The 22384-nt window shown below is 41.0% G+C and overlaps 1 protein-coding gene across 1 annotated transcript in view; it reads left to right on the forward strand.

Moving 5' to 3' along the window:
• Positions 1 to 21270: 21270 nt before the first annotated feature.
• The window catches only part of LOC123760154 (caspase-1-like), a 31355-nt gene continuing 30241 nt past the window's right edge, over positions 21271 to 22384 (forward strand). Inside the window, exon 1 of the mRNA XM_069325747.1 lies at positions 21271 to 21387. Within this exon, the coding sequence (XP_069181848.1) occupies positions 21283 to 21387 (105 nt within the window). The 5' untranslated portion in view covers positions 21271 to 21282. The remainder of the gene's footprint in view (positions 21388 to 22384) is intronic.

A 22384-nucleotide genomic window follows, 5' to 3' on the forward strand; every position in this document is an offset into this window, starting at 1 on the left:
ATATATATATATATATATAAAAGCTTGGGATCTAATTAGCTTTGGGTCTGATTTGCCAAAGCTTCCTAGCATTACACAATAAGGAAATTTTATATGTTTACTTATTATATTGTTGGTGACAAAAGCATATTTTTACTCCGAAATAATGTCATATAACGAAATTAGACGAAACTAAAGGAAGATGACGCCATAGGAAGTCTACGATCCAAGCGACAATGTTGTTAAGCGACTTAACAAAGATAAACAAATGAACAAATCCACAAGGGCTGTGACGAGGATTCGAACCTGCGTTCGGGAGCATCCCAGACACTGCCTTAATCGACTACGACAGGGTTAAAAAGAGTTAAAACCGAAGTTCTACTGAACTTACTGGATCCCGTAACCTCTCCGAGGCACAAACCAGGATTTTACACTTTTACACAACTCCCCCCCCCCCCTGCACTGTCTTGACCCAGCCGTCGCCCTGAAGGGGTCACGCCAAACATGGCGCTCGTGGATAGTTCAAAGAAGTGAGGATACGCGGCCATGAGGTGAGCAGTTCAGACTTGCTGAACTGCTCCATGGTTCCCTGCAAAGTGGTCCCAGCCTACACAGATAACACGAAAACTCTGTGTGGAGAGGAAAATTTCTGGTGAGGCCCGCTGCAGGGGTGGAAACGTGGCTGGGCCTAGAGTTCCTGGCCAGGAACCAGGCACTGGTCTCAGGCCGGGTACGTGAACTGCGCTCCACCTGCCCTACTCCAGAGAGTTGTGTTTCCCGGGCGACATTTCGTATAGAGAGTGTGGGGGACTGTTGCCCTCGCCCCGCTATACTGAGCTAAAGTGTATGTCTCGCAGAGTTTGATGATATGGTCAATGCCAGTGCCAGGCTATATATTTATATTCATCAGAGACTGATAAGTATGTAAGAGTGCATTACGTATCAGAGTGACTTTGGAAATCACCGGGCAGGTACCATAGGTGGCACGCTTGCTGCCAAGTACACACCACAGCGTTGCCAAGTGTATCTGGAGCTTATTCACACCTCTCTACCTGATATTAATGAGACAGAATAGCGAGTCTCCTTCACAGTTGATGAGACAGAGTAGCGAGTCTCCTTCACAGTCGATGAGACAGAGTAGCGAGTCTCCTTCACAGTCGATGAGACAGTGTAGCGAGTCTCCTTCACAGTCGATGAGACAGAGTAACGAGTCTCCTTCACAGTCGACGAGACAGAGTAGCGAGTCTCCTTCACAGTCGACGAGACAGAGTAGCGAGTCTCCTTCACAGTCGATGAGACAGTGTAGCGAGTCTCCTTCACAGTCGATGAGACAGAGTAGCAAATCTCCTTCACAGTCGATGAGACAGAGTAGCGAGTCTCCTTCACAGTCGACGAGACAGAGTAGCGAGTCTCCTTCAAAGTCGATGAGACAGTGTAGCGAGTCTCCTTCACAGTCGATGAGACAGAGTAGCGAGTCTCCTTCAAAGTCGATGAGACAGTGTAGCGAGTCTCCTTCACAGTCGATGAGACAGAGTAGCAAATCTCCTTCACAGTCGATGAGACAGAGTAGCGAGTCTCCTTCATACTACGGTACGGTTAGTGTTATATATAATGTTTCAGTGGTTAGTTTTATTGCACTGTATTCAGAAGGTGTTTGTGCACACAAAGGAGCTACACATGTGACGAAATGATACATTTGGCAAGAATCTTAGCTCGGACTGAGTGACCTTGAAAACAAGCGCGCTTATGTGGAGCAGAGAGGCCTATCTCCTCGTGCCTCGCCTCTTAGCAGTGGTTCTGCATGCATAAATATTGGGGAATTTTTTTTTACTACTGATCCTGCGATGTGATTGGAGTTCCTTTGCTGTGTGGTTGATGTGTAACTCTGTGGTTCGTGTTGTATGCAGTTGTGAACCTGCCCAAGCGACACTCGAGGCATGGCGACTGCTGCCTTAGAGGCAGGTGCTGCCTCAGTGGCCTCACACGAGTGCTAGTACATCAAGTGGTCTACACGAGGAAGACACAAGCATGGTATCTTTCACAGTGGACTCAAATGCTGGACAGGAGGAGCCTGATAGTGACGAAACTCCTTGGACAACTGTTGCGTCCCGGCGGAAGACACAAGGAGTTAAAAATTTCATAAATCGTAATAATGACAAGAAAACAACCAGCCTGCATTTTCCCCCGGGCACGGGAACTGCAACGAAATATGCATGGTTGACTGAGGCAGCCAAAACACACCCTGGTGGTGAGTATTGGTTGGCGAATAGACATGCAAACCATGTTCGTATGAACATTGCTGATGAGATGATGCAATATTTCTGTACTCAAGAGCTTGCTGGTATAACAATGAGGAAACCACCACCGCCTGCTCATACCCACAGGACACCCGTCATCATTTTTGGTCTGGACCTCTACCAGGATCACACACTGGTAAAACAGCATGAATATATTTTCAATGCGAAAAGAACAAAGGGCAGAGAGACTATTCTCGCCAACTGGACCAGCGAAGAGACTCCACCGGAAAGATTTACTGTTCCAAGTGCTTATCGGCAACTAACAATGAAGATTTACAACCCTCCCAGGAGCAGGTGTTACAAGTGCAACGGTGAAATCATGTTGCAAAGAACTGTTGGAATGATGAGCGGTGTGGCCACTGTGCCAGAAAGCATGCAACGTCGGTGTGTGATGCTAAAAAGGGTGGTGCACTGAAACTGAGGTGTGCAAACTGTCACGTAGAGGGAGTTCCCGCCTGGCATGAGGACTGTGCTGCACTCCCGCCGAGACGGGCTGCCCGGGGTACACCAGCTGGGGGCGCCAGTAACGTCCCTGGCTCATCTGTTGTGCCATCACCGGTCACTCCGTCACACTCCCCTGCCTTACCCAACCACTCCAACGCCACGGCTAGTAGCTCGAGTGAATCACAGTTGTAATCCCTACCAATTCATGTTGGTCGGGGGGCCCGGATCAGGCACAGAAAATTAGTGAGCTTATGAATACAGTAGAAAAACAAAGCAAAATTGTGGAAAAGCTGACCAAGCAAATAACCGAACAAAATAAGGAATTCATGCACCAAAAGACGATGATAACCACTTTTCAGGACACTGTGAGAGTATTAATTGAGTGCAGGCCACACCACCCTGGGGTACCACCATGTGCTCCCATGCGGCCAGTACCCCAGGGGAGACCCCAGCAGGGGGTGTCCCAGCCCTCACACCAGCTGGGCTCTCCCACCACGGCTTCCCACACCCCAGCCTCATCAACGCCGTGCGCTATGAACAGAGGTAAACTATTCCACATAGAAATGCATAGTGCTGTCGATGAGTTTTATAACGCAACTGATCCTGATAATGAACGTAGTGACACTGAGGGTGAGAACTTTAATGATGATGACGATCAAGATGTTGATACCGAGTCTAATAAACTCTGTTTGAAGGAAATTAGTAGTGGAAATGATGAAAGTGATTGTGATAAAGAACAAAGTGAAACCAGTGACACTTGTAGGGATAATGACGAAATTCAACTGGACGTGGATGCCCGCCTTGGGCCGCGCACGCCACATCCCAGATGGTTTTGCCGTGACAACTTTAAAGAAATGGTGACAGGTGATGTGCTGACTGAAGAGGAAAAAGAAGCTGCAATAAAGCACTACAACCGGTATGTAGACATACTTGCTTTCCTGAAACTGCAGACTGATAAAGTACAAAAGAACAATGGCGGCCTCTGAATCTCATAAAAACAAGTACAGTGTCATCAAGATACTCAGTTGGAATATTGCTTCTCATAGAAAACGGTATTCAGACCTCCATCATAAGGTTTTGACTGAAGACATAGATATTGTCTGCCTCCAAGAAACCCTAACTCCCGCAGGTAAAACCCCTCAGAATTTTCCTAGTTATCAGTGTTATAATTCCAGATAAAAAAAATACGTGTCTCATGTATGTTGAAAAATCCCTGCCACATGAGCCACTTCCCGCCCAACAACGAGAGGGGTTTCAATATCATGGTATCCGGGTACACGTTGGTAACTCTACACTTAATGTTTTGAATGCCTAAGCACCTACTGGCCTCCTCCAGTATACTGACCTACCTAGTTTTGCACATACTGATTCTACAATATTAATTGGGGATTAAAATGCTAAACACAAACAATTAAGGGATCAACTCACAAACACCAACGGGAGAAGATTGTTGACACTTCTCGATGCATATGGTGATGTTCAAATTATCAGTAAGAACCAACCAACGCAAATATATGGAGGTATTCTAGATAGGTGAATTGGCTTTAACCTGTCATACACAACTCATGAGACTGATATTATGGATGACTTAATGTCTGACCATTTAGCCATAACAGCTAACATACACGTGGCTAATGTTGACCTAGTGACACAGTCTTACCTGGGACGCGGTCGGGTCAAGATACCTGCTCCGCACCTTCCCCCCCCCCCTCCCCCCATGCTGGGTACTGAGATGGAGACTCAGTCACCAGAAGACATGGCTACTTCTCACGGCGTTATTAACATGGACCCTGAAAGCTGCCAGTCAGACGAGGAGAGCGAGTATCTAGAAGTTCTGACAAGGAATAAGAAGAAACGAAGAAGACAGGAGGCAAGGCGTAGTGTGGACAGTAATACACTTAACGGAAACGATAAAAGAATGAAGAACGACGCCGAGACTGATGCAGACAAACGGACGGAACGATGTCAGGAAGGAGAGGATCAGCGGAGATGGAGGCTTCTCTTCCCTGCCTCATGCACGTTGGCCTATCATCAGAAGCTGCTGTGGACCGTCAAACTCGGAAGAGAACACCGCAAGTTCGAGCCCCTGCTGAAGGAAGGTGTAAACAGACCTTACTTAACGGTAGGTTCTAGGGAGGCAGTGACGTTTCTTAGCCAGCAAGGATATGATGGAATTCTTATGGAAATACCGGAGGGGAACGAGAAGCTGACGAAGGTAATTATCTATAAATACCCTCAGATTCTGGACCCCGAGTTTATACTCGACGACCAACGATTTGTGTGGGCCAAGCGTCACCTTATTAAAGGTGAAGCTAGGAGTCAGGTGGTGGCTCTAGTGAGAGGTGACGTACCCGAAAAAGTGTTCATCACCGGGGCTGGCTACAGGCATGTAGCAAAGTACGTGGAAGAGCCCATAATATGCCTGAAATGCTGCAGATGGGGGCATAAATCCTGGAGCTGTCAAAATGATCCACGATGTCGTTTCTGCGGAAAGTCTCACCTCTCTACTGTGTGTAGAAACAGACTGAATCTGGGTGAGAAAATAGTTCCCAGATGCTGCAACTGTGGAGGTGTTCACAATGCGAGCTCGGCTGTGTGTAGCAAGAGGCCGAGTATGGCTGTTCTCCGGCCGGTGAATGTTACAGAGCAAGCAAGAGCTCTTACCCAGACACCGGGAGCACAGCGAAACAGTCTGCCCCAAACAGTGCCAGTGAACCGGACGAATGCGTGGGTAAAGGAGTCACCTTTACTTAGGCAGGCTCCAGCAACAAGCAGCCACGCCACCACTCAGGACTCCGGCAGTGACAGTGTAACGGTGAGTGAAGTGGCTACTGTGGCTCAGAGAGAGGGTCATAATAATATGGTCAAGGAAGTGTGGGCTGAACTTAAAAAAGTTGGTGAGTTCCTCCAAAATCTGGGGCAGAGAATCGAGTCCATCGAGGCTAAATTAAACGTTCAGGAGGTCAAGGAAAATCACAAAACGGCGGAGGATAGTCAGGATATAGTGGTTGAGGACAAAAATGAAATATTGAGTGATGAAATGAAGGAAAGTGAAGTGTGTGTGAATGATGGTAGTCGTAGTGAAAGGAAGAACCCTATAATTACACATGAAATGAAGGAATCATTTGGGCCAATAATGGACATCTCAGGGCTGAAAAAATCTCTTGCGAATCGCAATGTCGCTTTTACTGGTGAACTTGGGAGGAGGTGGGAGATGTTATACAAGGTATGGCTATCATTTAGTGAACTTATTGGGGATGACTTAGGCAATGAATTGATTAATAATGGATCACCCTAGACTGAAAGTGTTGTCATGGAATGTTAATGGTTTGAGAAACAGGGTTACAGATGTTCATTGTTATGTGATGGGAAATGATATTGATGTTGTAGCTCTCCAGGAGACAGGGGATAGGAATGAAGGATTATTGAAATTAAATGGCTATAAAGGGTTTCACCTCTTCGCTGCAAATAACATCAGAGGCACGTCGATTTATGTTAAGAACTCCATACCAGCAGAGTTAGTAGAACCGCCATCAAAAACGCAAGGTATAGAGAGTGTCTGTGTTAAATTATCATTAAGGGAAGGGGAATTTATTGTAGTTAATTTGTATGTATCCAGGAACTGCTTCGACGCTAACTATTTACCTGACTGCATTTATACTAATCCTTCACTGGTCATTGGGGACCTTAATGCTCGGCACACAAGCCTTGGGACAGTGGGTAGTATTAATGCTAATGGGGTCAAGTGGTTACAGTTTCTACAAGATCATCCAGATACCTGTCTATTGGGAAACAATGAACCAACTCACATCAGGGGAGGACGGCTTGACTATGCCTGCGTTTTAAACTCTCAGGGGATTATGGGGGAGGCTCGGGTTGTTCGGGAACTACTTAGTGACCACTTTGCCTTGAACGTTGAATTACCACTGGGGAAAAAACAAGTCCACTTTCAAAGGAAAAGGCTAAATATTAAGAAAGATATGAAAAATTATTTTATTCAAAATATGGGAGATTGGTATCAACATTACACGCCGCTCTGCGTTGATAGTTTTTACGAGGACATGGTCGAGAACATAGAGAAATTAGTACAGAGGGAAAATAACGGGGGCAGGGGAAGCAAGACGCACGGGCCTAAGAAATTTAAATATTCCAATGATCAGCAAGTCAAGGGATGGGAGAGAATGCTACGGGGTGCGCATAAAGCATGGTTAAAAAATGGAATGAGGGATGAAGAGAAAAATACAATGTTGGAAGTGGCTAGGGAATGCAGTCAGGTGAGGAAGGAGGCGCGGGACAGATACTGGCAAGACTTTGCTCAGGCCATTGGTAATACTAAGAACCTTAAAGACATATGGAGAGCAGTAAATAAAGTCAGGGGTTGTAAGACCAAATTCATTGCTCACTCAGATCCAGGGAAAGTTGCTAATGAGTTAGTAGATAAATGGGCAAGTGCTGCTGGTATGGAGTCCTTACCTGCAGACACGAGAGTCACCATTGAGTCATGGGAAAATATTAGAAATGGAGTAACTTTATGTGCCTTAAATACAAGATCTATAGCATGCACTGAGATAACCCACGATGAGCTACTGGATGCTATAAAAAGTGGCAGCTCCACTGCTCCGGGAAAAGATGGAGTAACGTATGACATACTTAATTATTTAGCCGGTATGAAACCTAATCCCTTACTTGATTTGTTTAATATGAGTTATAGAGAGGGAAAGTTACCAAGAAAATGGAAAGAGGCTGTCATCATTCCTATCCCTAAGTCAAACGGAGGCTACAGACCTGTCTCCTTAATATCCTGCTTTTGTAAAATGATGGAAAGGATTTTGTTAAATAGGCTACTCTACCTTGTAGGTGATAACATGTCCAATAATCTCTTTGGTTTTATCAAAGGCAAAAGTACTGCGGATTGTCTCTTAAAGTGTTTGTCTAATGTGGATGACAATTGTAGAGTTTTTGTTGATCTACAAGGAGCGTTTGATAAAGCCAATGGGGAAGTAATCTTATACGAATTAGCCAATCTGGGAATAACAGGGAGATTGCTACACTGGATAAGGGATTACCTGCAAGGCAGAAAAGGTCAGGTGTATTACCAGGGATACATGTCTGAGGAACGGAGGTTTCAGTTAGGTACCCCACAAGGGGGAGTATTAAGTCCCACCTTATTCAATGTATTAATGAACAGATTAGCATCAGAGATGTATCCTCCAGGGGTCACGACGATCATATATGCTGATGACATTCTTATACAAGGCACTTCTGGGAACAAAATTCAAGATGCTCTTAACATACTTGGTACAACCTGTCACAAGTTAGGCTTAGTTATAAATGCAGATAAAACCAAATACGAGTATAGGAAACGAAGAAATATAACACTTACTCTAAATGGTGTGGAACTGAGCCGTGTACAGAAGTACAAGTATCTGGGCATGTATGTTGGATACACATGTGAGAGTAAAAATGCTGAAATAAATCATATCAGCACCTTATGTAAAGCCCGTCTGCATCCTCTAAAAGCACTGGCTTTTTCTGGTAAAGGTGTTGGGGTACCTATCTTGCGGATGTTATACATAAGCACTGTTCGATCCCTGATAGACTACGCAGCACCCGTATTGTCTTACACAGGCCAAGGCAGAATTCAAAAAATAGAGCTGATACAGAACGAGGCTATGAGGATTATTCTTGGATGTCAAAGAAATGCAATGATTGAAATAATGAGATTGGAATTAAATTTACAGAGTGTGTGTGATAGAGTCCGTGACATTAACACTAGAGTATCTATTCGTTTCATGCGGAGAAAAGGAGGGGATAAGCTGTTTGAGAGCGTTCAGACCTGCTTGAGTGACATACACACTTCCAGGAAACTGAGGGAGACACGCTATACGAGAGGATTAGCTCATGACCTCAGGGAATACGACGTACTTGACTGCTGTAAACCCTCTCGAAAGTGTAATATGTCTGCTCCCTGGAAAGTACAGAAAATAGACGTCGAAATTGTACCCCTCAAGGTGAAAAAGATTCATCATGAACCGGGACAATTACGGTGTTTGTATGGAAGCATGATATCTCGGTTACCAAGAGGCAACAGTTTACATGTATATTGCGACGGGTCGGTGGCGGAGGATGGCAGGGCAGGGTGTGGTGTCCTAATAAGGGATTATACGGAGTTTGGGACTGTGGACAGGATAATTGAACTCCGGCTTAGTAATTATATATCATCCACACAAGCTGAACTGCAGGCCATTCTGGCGTGTTTGGAGGAAGTACGTCATGACGACAAAAATGTTTTTGTATTTGTCGATAGCCGAGGAGCACTGGAGTCCTTAAACAGTCGAAACCCAGTCTTCATGTCTATAGTGGAGGACTGTAAGAGAAGAATAACTGAGATACAGCTGAAAGGTTATAGTGTGAAATTCATTTGGATTCCATCTCATGTTGGAATAGTGCTCAACGAGGTGGCGGATGACTTGGCCAAACGTGCCACATCAAAACCACAAGTTGACATTGAATGTGAATTCACAATGAGACAAATAAGAAGCAAAATCAGAAATATTCAGGCACAGGCGGGAGTGGAGAGGAGAGAGATAATGTATGAGAGTAGTCAAACCATGCAACACTACATGTATGTGAGTCAAAACACCCATTTCACTTATGGTAAAAGGAGAAATGCTTGGAGTGACTCTGTGTACATGCGGCTCAGGCTTGGGTACAAATATTACTGGGAATATGGGATAGATGTTCATGGTAATGACACGAAGTGTAAACTATGTGGTATGTTAAGGTCTCACACCCTTGCCCATTATATTCTTGATTGTCCGTTGATTAGTGTATATAGAAACACTGAGATAAGGACTGTTCCTGAACAAATAGCCTGGATGTGTCACAACGGAAAGGTTGATGATATTCTTGAGAGATATAAGAATTTTGCACCAAGATTGTAATATTTTGTTGAATTATCTGCAGGTGTCTTGCAAATTGTCTATACAGTATACCTAGGTCATAAAAGTATTTGTGTGTACGTCTGATAACATACTACTTGTGAAGGAGGAAATGTATATGTTTATCTCTCAGAATGTTTGGTAATGTGTTTATTTGTGATGTGTGTCTATGTATATATTAACACGTTGTACTGAATGGGGTGAGAATAGCTTGAGCTACCTCATCCCTTTGTGTGTATTTTACCTCAATAAACTTATTTCAATTTCAATTTCAATTCAATGTTGACCTACCTGGCACTAAGCTGAGTAGACGCAGGCTAACAGTAAGGAAAGAGCAAGAAAAATTCTTTATAGACAGCATAGAACATTGGTATAACAATTATGAGCCTGAGAATGTACGACAGTTTTATGATGACCTCGTAAATATAACCTATGAGGCCATCAAAAATAGTGAGTCACACCAAACAAAAAGAAGTAATGGTAAACAGGTCAGAAACAACCAGTACTATAATGATGTTAAACTGAAAGAGCTTAAATCAATTGCTCGACAGACAGGTAAAGCAGATAAGAGCTTTAGAACTCATCAAATGTTAAAACTGTTTCAGGCCGCGCTTGCAGCGGCAAGAGAGCGAATGACTGAACTGAGACAAAATGAATGGGAGGGTTTTGTTAGTAGACTTAACCTACATACTCCCCTGGGCAAAGCCTGGAAAGGCATAAACAAAATTATCGGTAAAAATAGTAGACAAGTTTCACACCCAAACCCGCTACAGAAAGCCAATCAGTTAATTGCAAAATGGGCTCAGGTTTCCAGCTTTGGAATGTTACCAGCTAGCACTAGGGAGAAATTGCGGGAGAGGTTCACAGACAGAAATTCTCTCATAAATTTCATGTTGAGCAAGCAACATGATGAATGTGATGTTCCATATACAGATTATGAATTGGATGCAGCCCTCTCCAGGGGCAGTAGCACTGCTCCTGGTGAGGACGGTATCACCTATGATATTTTAAGACTCCTACATCGTTTACCCGGTAACCCATTATTAGAATTATTTAATGCCAGCTATGTCACTGGGCAGTTGCCAGTATCATGGACCACCAGTCTTACGGTACCTGTACCAAAGCCTGGCCAACCTGATGCTTTCCGTCCCATCTCACTGACCAGTTGCATGTGCAAAACCTTTGAGAGAATGGTGCTTAATAGATTATTGTATAGAGTTAAAGAGCACGTCACCTGATATCAATGGTTTCACACATGGTAAAAGTGTACACAACTGTATCACAACCTTTCTTACTGTTCATGGAGATAAAAGGCACAAGTACACAACATTTCTTGATTTAAAAAATGCCTTTGATATTGCTAATAGGGAAGTGATTATGTATGAATTAGCGAGAATGGATATAGGGGGACATTTATTACAATGGATACGAAGGCTATCTTACCAACCGGAAGTCCTCTGCACTGTTCCAAGGCTACAAGAGTGAAACTAAAATAATGCAACTAGGCAGCCCACAAGGGGGAGTACTTAGTCCTACCTTGTTTAATGTTCTAATTAATGCTTTACTAAAATCAATCCCAACTAGTCCGGCAAACATCACTATCAGCTATGCAGATGACATCCTTGTGCATACTAAAACCCAACGTGAAATGCAAACAGTCTTAAATTGTATACATACAGCTTGTGAGAGCCTTGGTCTTGTAATCAACGCTGATAAAACTAAGGTATTTAACAGACAAATTGGCAACCGCAAGAGTGAACCACGAAAACTTAAGATAGATAACATACCAATAGACTATGTCTCTTCTTTCAAATACCTTGGTGTCTCTGTCCCTTGTACCTCAACTGCAGTCAATAAGTTACATTAACAATGTAGATACAGACTCAAGGCTCTCAGAACTGTAGTGGGGTTCAGCCCGAAATATTGTGTTAATATTAGAATAGCAAGAATGATGTATTTAGCGTATATAAGGTCTCTGATAGACTATCATGCACCAGCTTTGGTCATGCAAAATGGCAAAAGTATTGATAGACTGGGAAAAATGCAAAATGAAGCACTCAGAATTATACTTGTCTGTCCTATAACTACCAAAGTTCTCAACATGCGGAAAGAATTAAATATACTTAGCATTAGAGTTAGAATATTTGAAATTAATCTTATGATGGGACTTGCTTCTGCGTGATAACAAAAACAACATTGTGTCAGTTGCACTGTTAGAACACATGCGAAATGAAACTAGCGAGTCTAAATGGATTCAAAGAACACCCACTCATATTAAAATGATGGGACTGCACGATGTATATACAGATGAAAGAGTACAGCACTTCCTTCCACCCTGGCAGATAGTACCTTTTGACATCCTGACCCCTGCATACCCCACCAAGAAACTAATCACAAACAACCCTCATGCTCAGCTTGCTGCTAAATTAAGCACCATAGAACACATTCACAATATACAAGCTGAAAACAACATTGCACAGACCATATACACTGACGGATCATTCAATACAGCTACAGGGAGGGCAGGAAGTGCTGTTATTGCTCATCAGCCCGATGGCAGCACAATTCAAAGAAATATCCGAATTAGTAACTGGGCGTCCACAATGCAAGCCGAGTTTGTAGCGATACTGGTAGCACTCGAGATTATTGGCAACACTGAAGTAGACAACTTAATTATTTCTGACTCCCTTTCCTCACTACGAGCAATAAACAGTTTGCAATCAAGTAATAACGTGCTTGTCTTGGAAGCTAGACGTAGATATATAAGAATACTTAGCAAGAGGGTAAATATAAAAATGTTGTGGATTCCTTCTCACATTGGCATGCAGGAACATAACAAAGTTGACGCCCTTGCTAAGGCTGCAGTAAATAAAGACAGTATTGAACGGAATCTTGAGTTATCAAATAGGTCCTTTAAAAGTGTCATTAGACGAGAACTCCTGGATGAATTTGAAGAAAGAAGAACAGTGCAAACTGGAACTAGCAGGTCCATTGTTCATCACAATGAAATGTGTGAAGTAAAACATGTGTATGGGGCAAGTAACAAAGTCAGTAGACTAACAGATGTTGTCACAGCTCGTATAAGACTTGGCTACAAGTATCTCTGGCAGTTCGGCTTGTATAGGGATCTAGATGAAGTAAAGTGTAAAGTGTGTGGACAAAGACAGGGACACACACTCGAACACTATATCTTGGATTGTAGTAAAATTGAGCCTTTTAGAGATAAATCTAAGCTCACTCTGTATAATATGGCAACCTCTCTTATTACCATTGATAAATTATCTGAAATCCTTGCACTGTGTCCACATTTCGCTTCCAGTAGATGAGATTCAGAAACAAGTAGTGTATTGTGAGGACTAATAATAAACAGAAGCTCCCCTATGACTCTAATATTCCCATTGGTCAAACTATTATGTATTAGCGATAAGACCTACCATTAATGTATGAGGACTTACTGTAAATATGTAGCTCTTGTAATAGCACTTTCTCTGTAACTAGCTGACATTGTAACTATAAGGTGTGAAGGATAGAAGAAATTGTTTATGTAATAATCTAAGATGAGGTCTGATAAAGACCTTTTGTGCCCTCTGTAATGCTTTTGCGCTACCGCTCACAGGATGAGTATGGGGTGCACAATAAACTAGCCGCCTTCGGCGGCAACAATAAATCAAAATCCCTCCTGCACCCGAGCTATGTCAATAGCCCGTTCCCCCTCTTCGCCCTTACATCATTAATATGATGCATCACGTTAGTGTGATCTCTGTGTGTAATGTGTGTTAACAAAGATATATTTTTGCCTGGAGAGTGTTTGCTGGCATATCAGCTTCCTGAACCCGACCTAACCAAATATAGCCTCCAGGAAACAATATATTTTGAATAAGTTGCTCCACAACATTGTCACTTGGGTCGTCGACTTCCTATGGCGTCATCTTCCTTTAGTTACGTCTAATTTCGTTATATGATATTATTTCAGAGTAAAAATATGTTTTTTTTATTCTAATTTGTTTACTCTAATTGCATAAATTAAACCAAAATGTCGTTATATTATTTCAGAGTAAAAATGTTTTTTCATGTTCTACATTCAGCACCAACATTATAGTGTGTAAATATATCATATTTCTTCAATACTTAGGTTTTGCTAGGAAGCTTTACAGAGCTTTGGGTAATTAGATGGACCGGGTTTTTAGCTCTGTTGGCAAGTTGTTTTGTGTATGATGTAACTTGCATCCCTCTTGTAGTATCTACAAGGATCCACAATGACAAGCTGATAACATCACACTCCTCGCACGAAGTGTGAAGTGAAGAATTAGTGGCCCTATTGCATTGTTGTTGATGTTGAGCTGTTGAAGATCTATCCACTAAAATAGGTGGCACGGGCATGAATAGCCCGTAGGAGGTAGAATTTTTCACCACCAAATATGATCTTTGGTGGTGTAACATCTTGAAGTGTTAGTGAACATATAACATGTTTAAAGTTTCATGCACATATATTAATATAATGAGTGAGAATTTGTAAGATAATGAAAGTACAGTGAGTCACAAACAAAGTATTCAATGCTTGCGAACAAATCCACAAGGGCTGTGACGAGGACCCTCGTCACAGCCCTTGTGGATTTTTTTCATTTGATGCATCACGCTATTAGGATTTCTGTGTGTAATGCTTGTGTATATAAGTAAAGTGTAGGCAAATGTTGGTGTTAGTACCTATACCTATATTAGGAGCACTAGAAGAAGGTAGTGATAGTGTTAATTTACAGTGATGTGTTAATTATTTTTATAGAACTAGGTATTTATTTTAGTAGCAAAAGGGTCTTTTGACGATGAGGTTAAATGCTGCTGTTTGCAAAACATGAGAATATCAACAAATTTTTATGAGATTTTATGTAAACAACCTCATATGCACTTCGAAATAGAATTCCCATTGTTGAGGCCAGTAAAGCTGTCAGCGCTCTATTGTGGGTGAATCCAAATGACACTATTACATCCAGTACTATTATACCATATATTTCTTCATGTTAGGATATCAAGAATGGAGAGAGTCATCGAGGAAAATGGTGGTCACGAGGAGGTAACGAAGCCATTGTCAGAGGACCAACAACATAGAGAAAATGGGCTTAATGGCAGTGGAGGTACAGAAATGGGTGCCAATGGAGATTCTGCAGAGGCTGGATCACTGGGAACTCCGTAAGATATAATCTTCATAAAAGTAACATTTAAAGTTTGAGTGTGTGTGAATTAATGAATGAATGCTAAAACTTACAAGTTTAAGACTCAAAATCAAAAATAAAAATAAAGACTCTAGATAAAATCGTTGAATATGTTGCGAAATTATCTAGTAAAATGTAGAAGATAAGTGAAACTGCATCATGGCCAATTTCTTTGTTCCTAGAACATTTTTGTCCATTTCGTCTCCAAACTTCTCTGTGGACTCTATATTATTCTCTAAAATTCGTATTGTATCTAATTCAATGAACTTCATTTTGCACAAACAAATATTTGTGTGTTTGAAATTTGAGTTTCTCACATTTCCCGTACTTTCTCCTTCAATCTGTTCTCTATTTTCAACCTCTGAATTTCATCCTTTACCTACAATTTACTTATAATGAATTTATAGAATAGTCCTGGCTTCATATTTTGTCCACTATCCCTTTCTCAGAATATCTTTCTGCCTCTCTCACTTCTCACTGCCGTGTAGAAAGAGAAAGCTTTCTTGCTTTATATTGCTAGTATATTTGTGGGTTTGGACTCTTCTTATACTGATTCCTTTTTTTGTCTTCTGTTCTCTGCCCCTCTTACTATTCATGTTGAACGAATCCTGCTTCCTACTTCTGCATCTCTGTACTCATATAAAGTTCCTTGTACCTTCATCATATATCTTACGAAGTTCATCAAATTTATAAAAGAACTTGCAAAGTTCCTTAAAGTTCCTCTTGAAATAAAATTTTACTCTATTTCCTTTTCTCCAAACTAAATTATAATACATTGCATTATTACCTTCAAAAGGATGTGGTCGTTCTTACCTCTTAAATGGCCCATTGGAGGAAAGTTCTGAATGTCAAATATCTCTTCTTATTTCCAAGTGAATACTAAAACCCAGTAATGATTTACTTGAATTTATCTGAAAATTTCCGAATCAACAGCCTTCAAATTGTTCAGTATTTTAAAAGTTTCGATGAGACCTGCTGCAATGCCTAATTTGCAGTGTAGTTAGGCCTGTGACCCTCAATTTGTTCTGATTTGGGAGATGACTTACCTCTGGAATGATTTTTGTTGCCCAATGTTGCACTTTCTCTAGAGCAGCAATGTCATTCTGAAAATGTGGTCTCCATGATTCGAAGCAGTAATCAAAATAGGGCCGTACCAGAGATTTATACAACCGAATTACTACCTTCCTTTCCTTAAAGTCAAAGGTACGCTTGATTATTCCAAGGGTTTGGTTAACTTTTTTGACTGCTACTTCTACCTGTTGTGCAACTTTCAGTGAGTGGTGGATTTTGACTCATGTCATTTTCTGCATCAATCTGCTGTAATGGAATGTTATTATTTTGGTAGTCATGGTTGTTATGTCCCATATGCAAGGGGTTATGTCTCACATGCATTTTTCAATATTAAAAAAATATTTGTCAGTCTTCTGATCATATGTGGAGTTCATATAGATCTTATTCTAATGTTTCAATATCATTATTATTTCCCAATTTACCATATGTCTTTGTGTTGTCTGCAAATTTGATGATTTGCTTTGGAACATTGTTATCTATGTCATTGATGTAAATGACAAAATGGATTGACTCCAAAACGCCCCCCCCCCCCCGCCCCTGAGGTTCCCCACTTACCTCATTGCTCAAGTCAGATTGGAACTCATTTAGTACTACCCTTTATTGTTATTATTAACAATAAAGGGTAGTTCTTTGTTGTTATTAACTATTGTTTTATTATAAGGAAGAGGTATGGGGACTTAAACCTTAAAAAGGCCTGGTCGTTTTACCAGACTGTTACTTAAGTATAGGTGGACAGCGTCCCCACCCACTCCCTGACAGAACAACAGCCGGCCTTAGCAACCACGCTTTCGCTACCGTCGGTCGACCAGCAATGGACACTGGAGTGCATGCAATTTACCTAGGAGATCACCCTGTACGCCTCTTGATCTCGGAGAGGGGTTCAGCATCATATGTTTAGGGGTTTGGCTTCAAAACTGGCCTCGTTTTCTTGTACACACACCCTACTCGAGCTGCCGTGACTCCCCACTCTCTCTTTGTTTGGTATGATCTCCTAAATTCCCCCTTTTCGTGAATTAGTGTCTATTTTCACCCTATCCATAGCAGTGACCCCCCCCCTCCCTCTCTCTCTCTCTCTCTCTCTCTCTCTCTCTCTCTCTCTCTCTCTCTCTCTCTCTCTCTCTCTCTCTCTCTCTCTCTCTCTCTCTCTCTCTCTCTCTCTCTCTCTCTCTCTCTCTCTCTCTCTCTCTCTCTCTCTCTCTCTGTCTCTCTCTCTCTGTCTCTGTCTCTCTCTCTCTCTCTCTGTCTCTCTCTCTCTCTCTCTCTCTCTGTCTCTGTCTCTCTCTCTCTGTCTCTGTCTCTCTCTCTCTCTCTCTCTCTCTCTCTCTCTCTCTCTCTCTCTCTCTCTCTCTCTCTCTCTCTCTCTCTCTCTCTCTCTCTCTCTCTCTCTCTCTCTCTCTCTCTCTCTCTCTCTCTCTCTCTCTCTCTCTCTCTCTCTCTCTCTCTCTCTCTGTCTCTGTCTCTCGTCTCTCTCTCTCTCTCTCTCTCTCTCTCTCTCTCTCTCTCTCTCTCTCTCTCTCTCTCTCTCTCTCTCTCTCTCTCTCTCTCTCTCTCTCTGTCTCTCTGTCTCTCTCTCTCTCTCTCTCTCTCTCTCTCTCTCTCTCTCTCTCTCTCTCTCTCTCTCTCTCTCTCTCTCTCTCTCTCTCTCTCTCTCTCTCTCTCCCTCTCTGTCTCTCTGTCTCTCTGTCTCTCTCTCTCTCTCTCTCTCTCTCTCTCTCTCTCTCTCTCTCTCTCTCTCTCTCTCTCTCTCTCTCTCTCTCTCTCTGTCTCTCTCTCTCTCTCTCTCTCTCTCTCTCTCTCTCTCTCTCTCTCTCTCTCTCTCTCTCTCTCTCTCTCTCTCTCTGTCTCTCTCTCTCTGTCTGTCTCTCTCTCTCTCTCTCTCTCTCTCTCTCTCTCTCTCTCTCTCTCTCTCTCTCTCTCTCTCTCTCTCTCTCTCTCTCTCTCTCCATATTTCCAGAAAATCTCACCAGGACAAGAGAAAAAGCCAGCTATCATATATAACATTTAATACATTCATACACGTACAAAATAAAAACATATGATAAGCAATATGACCATTCAACACTGCAAACAGCCACAACCCGGTAGCACTCCAATATAAAATCCTGGCTTCACCAACTGTCCATATCAAGTGGCTGTACAAGCGTCAAGTGACGTCCAGCTAGCGTCACTTTACCGTCACCAAAGTATCGACATCTCAATTCATGTCACTTATTACCCGATGTTCATCATCTGCTCATATTTTTAAATTACTTACTGACGTTCATTATGTACTAGCAGTACCCAGCCACGCGTTGCTGTGGCTCAGCAACGCGTGTGTGTTGCTGAGCCAAAGCAATCTTCCCTGTTCCCCAGTCCTCCCAACTGTTCCCCCCCTCACCCGTCTCCTCGGCCTCCCAACCATTCACCACTCCACCGTCCCCACCACCAATCTCCACTCCACCATTCTCCACTCCACCATCCCCTCTTCCTTCCCACCATGACCCTCTCCCTTGTCCCTTTGTCCTCTGTGAAAAGTTCTCCACCATTCTCCATTCCCCCATCCCCTTGTCCCCACCATCCCTAATTCTCCCGTCCCTTCGTCCTTCCCCACCTTTACCCCCTCCCTTGTCCCCTCGTCCTCCCCCATCATCTCTCACTTCCATCCCCTTGTCATCCCCCACTATTTTCCACTCCCTCGTCCGATGCCTTCCCAAATGATCTGATGTTCCCATCACTGAAATATAAGAAAAACAGTTAAAATGAAATGAAAATATGAAAAATTAAAAAAATAAACTATACACACGAAATGAATGGTATGTTGAACAACACAGCTCAATTCCAATGCAATTCACACAAAATAATTAAATCAAAATGAAAATAAATTAAAATTGGTGAAAATTCCATTTATCAATGCAAACGAAACATTGAAATGGAATTGTAACATATTTAGTATAGCATTAGTGTTGCTCTTACATGCAACAGATGGCGCTGTTTTTCAAGAAAAGCATAGTTTTACCTGTCACAGGTTAGGGCTTCAATACTTATACTTACGAAATGAACAGTATGGTAAACAACACAGCCTAATTCCAACACAATGTCTCACAAAGTAAATCAATAAAAAAATCAAATAAATCGAAATCTATGAAAATAAAATTTATCAATGCAATCGGAAACATTAAAATGGAATTTGTGACATATTTAGTATAGAGTGCATGTTGCTATTATGTGCAACAGATGGCGCTATTTTTCAAAAACGCATGTTTTATACATGTCACAGGGGTGGCATCTATATAGTAGGTATATAAAAAGACACACCTATTCGAATGCAATGTTGTGTCAAAATTTAAAATCGGTGAAGAACTTTCGGAGATTACAGCGTGTGTTGCTCCTACGTCCAATGGATGGCAATGTTTTAAAAAAAAAAGTGTTTTCCTGTCACAGGTGAGGCATGTATATAGTTGATATATAAAATGACGCACCTATTCGAATGCAACGTTGTGTCGAAATTTAAAAGCAATCGGTAAAGAGGTTTCGAAGACTTTCCTTACATAAAAAACATATGAAAATCACAGTTTTTCAGAAAAAGCATGTTGTTTTACCTTAACAGGCGTGACATCTATATAGTATATATTTAAAAACCTGCTCGGATGCGAATGGAACGTTGTGTGAAAATTTCAAAGCAATCGGTAAAGAACTTTAGGAGATTATCGATTATGAACAAACGTACATTTACATTTTTATTTATATAAATTTTCTTCCTCTGACCTCTTAATCTCAGGTCCGAAAAGCAAAATAACTCTCACAGGGTAGACTCGTTCCACTCAGGCTACATGGGGTCATAACATTTCCACTCTAGTATTCTATCATTTATTCCATGAGCCTGTAATTTCCTTGCCAGTGGTACATGTGGTACCTTGTCAAAGGCTTTAGCAAAATCCATGTATACTACATCCATCAGAAGTTCCTTGTCTGAGTAGCTGGTTACCGTTTTTAAAAACGCGAGCAGGTTTGTAAGGAAAGATATATTTGTAACAAACCCAAGTTGTGTCGATTTTACAAGAATGTTCACTGAAAGTTGGTGAATGATTCCCTCCCTTGAATTCTCTCTATTACTTTGCAGATGTGTGATGTCAAACTGATTGAACGTTTTTTTCTGCTGGGCTCTCAAACACTTCATTTTCTAAAATAGGGCTGACATTTGCATATCTCTAATCTATGGCGACTATCCCTTGGTTCAGAAATTCTATGAAAAGTTATTTCAACGGTAGGCATAGTTTTACTGCCAGTTCCTTTATAACTTTGGAATGGATGCCATCCAGACCTGGAGCTTTTAAGTCTGTTAGCTTGTCAATGTTCTTCCTGATTATGTAGCATATTATGGGTATATGCCTAAATTAATTTTCTACACCTCCTTCAAACATATGTTTGGTCTCATCTTTTAAGGGTTCTGCTTCATGTAACCATTTCTTTGTTTTGGTTTTACTTCACATATAGACATAGAACGATTTTGTTTCTTTATGGTTCGGAAAGTTTCCTTTCGTAGTTTCTTTTGGCTGATCTGATTTACTGGGTGGCCGGTTTTTGTGAATTTTGAGTATCTCATAATCATTGTTGTCCATTGTGGACAGTTGATAGTACTTCTTTTACGACCTGTGTCATCCAACCAGTTCCCTTTTTTTCTTTATCATTTTTGGCACATATTTTTGAACAAGTTCCGTGATTACCTTCTTGGATAATCACGGATCATCATGGAGCAAATGATACTCCAGAGACCATGGGGCATCATTTCTAATTATTGTGGGCTATTTTACATGTTGATATTTAAAAGACTCCAGTATGTTGTTTACGAATCTGCCGGTCCAACAGTCCTCTGTTCTTGCTTTCTTCTCTATCGATTTTAAATTTAAGTAATTAAGTATTAATGACACAGCCTGCAATATTTTTACTCCAGTAATATTAATTTTACAAAAACAGGATGTTAAGAATACTATTTGACTTGAATAAAGGAATGATTACTTGGGATTCGTTGCTTGCTTACAAAGGACTTGTTATTGGGATTTTGTTTCTCAGTGTCTTCCATCTCATTGTTGTAAATAACTTTCATCATTCATCATGCTTGTCTTTTCACTTCATTACCAGCCTTTTTTTTTATCAGCTAGCAATTACCAACTTTAATGCTAGACTTAAAGTGAAGCACTTGCTTCACTCTGCCAAATGTTGCAGTGGCACAGTGCTCAAACCTTGTTCAGTCATGTAGCTGGTCACAGTGGGAGAGGTATAATTATCAGTAAACAAAATGTTTAGTCACATTTATAAATCTAATCTTTAATTTTCAGGAGTGAAAACTTATCTAAAATTGCTAGAATGCCTGTACAACGTGATGCTGTACGATACGACGGGAATCACAGTCAACGTGGGCACTGTTTGATATTAAATCATCGTATATTTGACTCCAATACTGGTTTTTCGGTAAGTAATTACAGCAGAATTTCAAGAATGACGACGTATTTAAGAACTTTCATGTATTTATTTATATATATCGTTACCTCCTTGATAAAAATATATACTTAACTGAAAACTCACACCCCAGAAGTGACTCGAACCCATACTGCCATGAGCACTAAGCAACAAGTGTACAGGGCACCTTATCCACTCCAACATCATGAACGGACAAAAGGTGATGGTAGCCAAGGCTATTTGCCCATCAACCCGCCGGCACTCTGATGGTAATCTTGGGCAAAGTATTTTGCATTGAGTTTTCAGTTGCATGTATTCCTGGGGACCATTCAGGCTTGGTCGCATATATATATATATATATATATATATATATATATATATATATATATATATATATATATATATATATATATATATATATATATATATATATATATATATATATATATATATATATATATATATGTATATGTATATGTATATATATATATATATATATATATATATATATATATATATATATATATATATATATATTTATATATGTCGTACCTAGTAGCCAGAACGCACTTGTCAGCCTACTATGCAAGGCCAAATTTGCCTAATAAGCCAAGTTTTCCTGAATTAATATATTTTCTCAATTTTTTTTCTTATGAAATGATAAAGCTACCCATTTCATTATGTATGAGGTCAATTTTTTTTTATTGGAGTTAAAATTAACGTAGATATATGACCGAACCTAACCAACCCTACGTAACCTAACCTAACTTATCTTTATAGGTTAGGTTAGGTTAGGTAGCCGAAAATGTTAGGTTAGGTCAGGTTAGGTAGGCTAGGTAGTCGAAAAAACAATAATTCATGAAAACTTGGCTTATTAGGCAAATCGGGCCTTGCATAGTAGGCTGAGAAGTGCGTTTTAGCTACTAGGTAGCCAAACCTAATATATATATATATATATATATATATATATATATATATATATATATATATATATATATATATATATATA

The sequence above is a fragment of the Procambarus clarkii genome, chromosome 16 (assembly GCF_040958095.1).
Source record: "Procambarus clarkii isolate CNS0578487 chromosome 16, FALCON_Pclarkii_2.0, whole genome shotgun sequence".
Lineage (NCBI taxonomy): Eukaryota > Metazoa > Arthropoda > Malacostraca > Decapoda > Cambaridae > Procambarus > Procambarus clarkii.